Source organism: Sipha flava, unplaced genomic scaffold (assembly GCF_003268045.1).
Source record: "Sipha flava isolate LNK unplaced genomic scaffold, YSA_version1 277_pilon_pilon, whole genome shotgun sequence".
Classification (NCBI taxonomy): Eukaryota; Metazoa; Arthropoda; class Insecta; order Hemiptera; family Aphididae; genus Sipha; species Sipha flava.
Window position 1 is genome coordinate 163,273 of NW_020272943.1, and position 1,156 is coordinate 164,428.

At 22.9% G+C, this 1,156-nt stretch overlaps 1 protein-coding gene across 1 annotated transcript in view; it reads left to right on the forward strand.

The window, feature by feature from the left end:
* Positions 1–1,156, forward strand: part of LOC112685449 — a 328,545-nt gene that overhangs the window by 68,473 nt on the left and 258,916 nt on the right. The window contains exon 2 of the mRNA XM_025557345.1: positions 376–478. Coding sequence (XP_025413130.1) covers positions 379–478 — 100 coding nt within the window. The 5' untranslated portion in view covers positions 376–378. The remainder of the gene's footprint in view (positions 1–375; positions 479–1,156) is intronic.

Below are 1,156 nucleotides of genomic sequence, written 5' to 3' on the forward strand. Positions count from 1 at the left end.
TTTTTTCTTCGTTACCTAATTTGACCTAATATTTTTATTTACGTACGTATTAAATTCTTGTTGTAGATTTATTTATAGTTAAATCGTGTAAACTTTTACAATTTAAAGATTTTTTGTGGATAGCAAAAAAAAAATACGTTATAAACAATATTGTGGATTCGCGTGTTGAACAGATATTTAAGGATTTAAAAAAATATACAAAACACCAAAGAAAATATAATAACATTCGTACAGTGGTATACTTATGTAAGTTGTTAAGTACTAACAATTTACCATGTTTACCTTCATATTTATTTCAAAAATTTAATATTTAGATTATAATCAAAAAATGTCAATGTTTATTTTAATAATTTTATTATTATTTTTTCTTTACAGAATATGGGAACAATATTTGGTGTTCACAATCGTCTTCACATCGCTGCAGGAATGTTGCTATCCAGCTACTTGATTATAGCTCAGACATCATATATTCGAAATGGTTAGTGAATATATAACTATTACTATAAAATATATTATCAAATAAACATGTAGTGATGGTTCTTGATTATTTATGTATGACTACAAATTAATAGTTTACATAAAGAAGTAAATAAATACTTAGCTTGGAGTATAATTATATTTTTAATGTATGATCGGTTTTTTATTAAAAATGTATACACAAAAGTTTATTCAATGTCAATAAAATCGCGACTATAAAATTAATTTATGATAAATTTTCAATTCAAAACCGGTCGTACATTACAAATATAATTACATTCCTGGTTACCAATTATTTATTTCTCTCTATTTATTTATATATTGATTTACGAATGTTAATTATTTACTGTTTTACTATTTTATTATAAATATGTATTCGAAAAAAAAAACACATTGTGAATAGAAATACACTATATACATAGATACAATACGTGTTTATTAATAATACATTATTTTTAATGAACAAATAATTAGAAGCATTTGTTATAAATACGTATATCCCGGTATCGTAAAAAATGTAAAAAAAATACAATAATAAATACACCCTTTTTTGAAGAAAATTATATGGATAGTTTATACTTAACGATTAGTTTATTACAAAACGCTTGGTTTGCATTGGGCATTTCTCATAATTCTTTACGTTTTCTTTGCTCGTTGTTAGTTTTTAGTGAACACAATT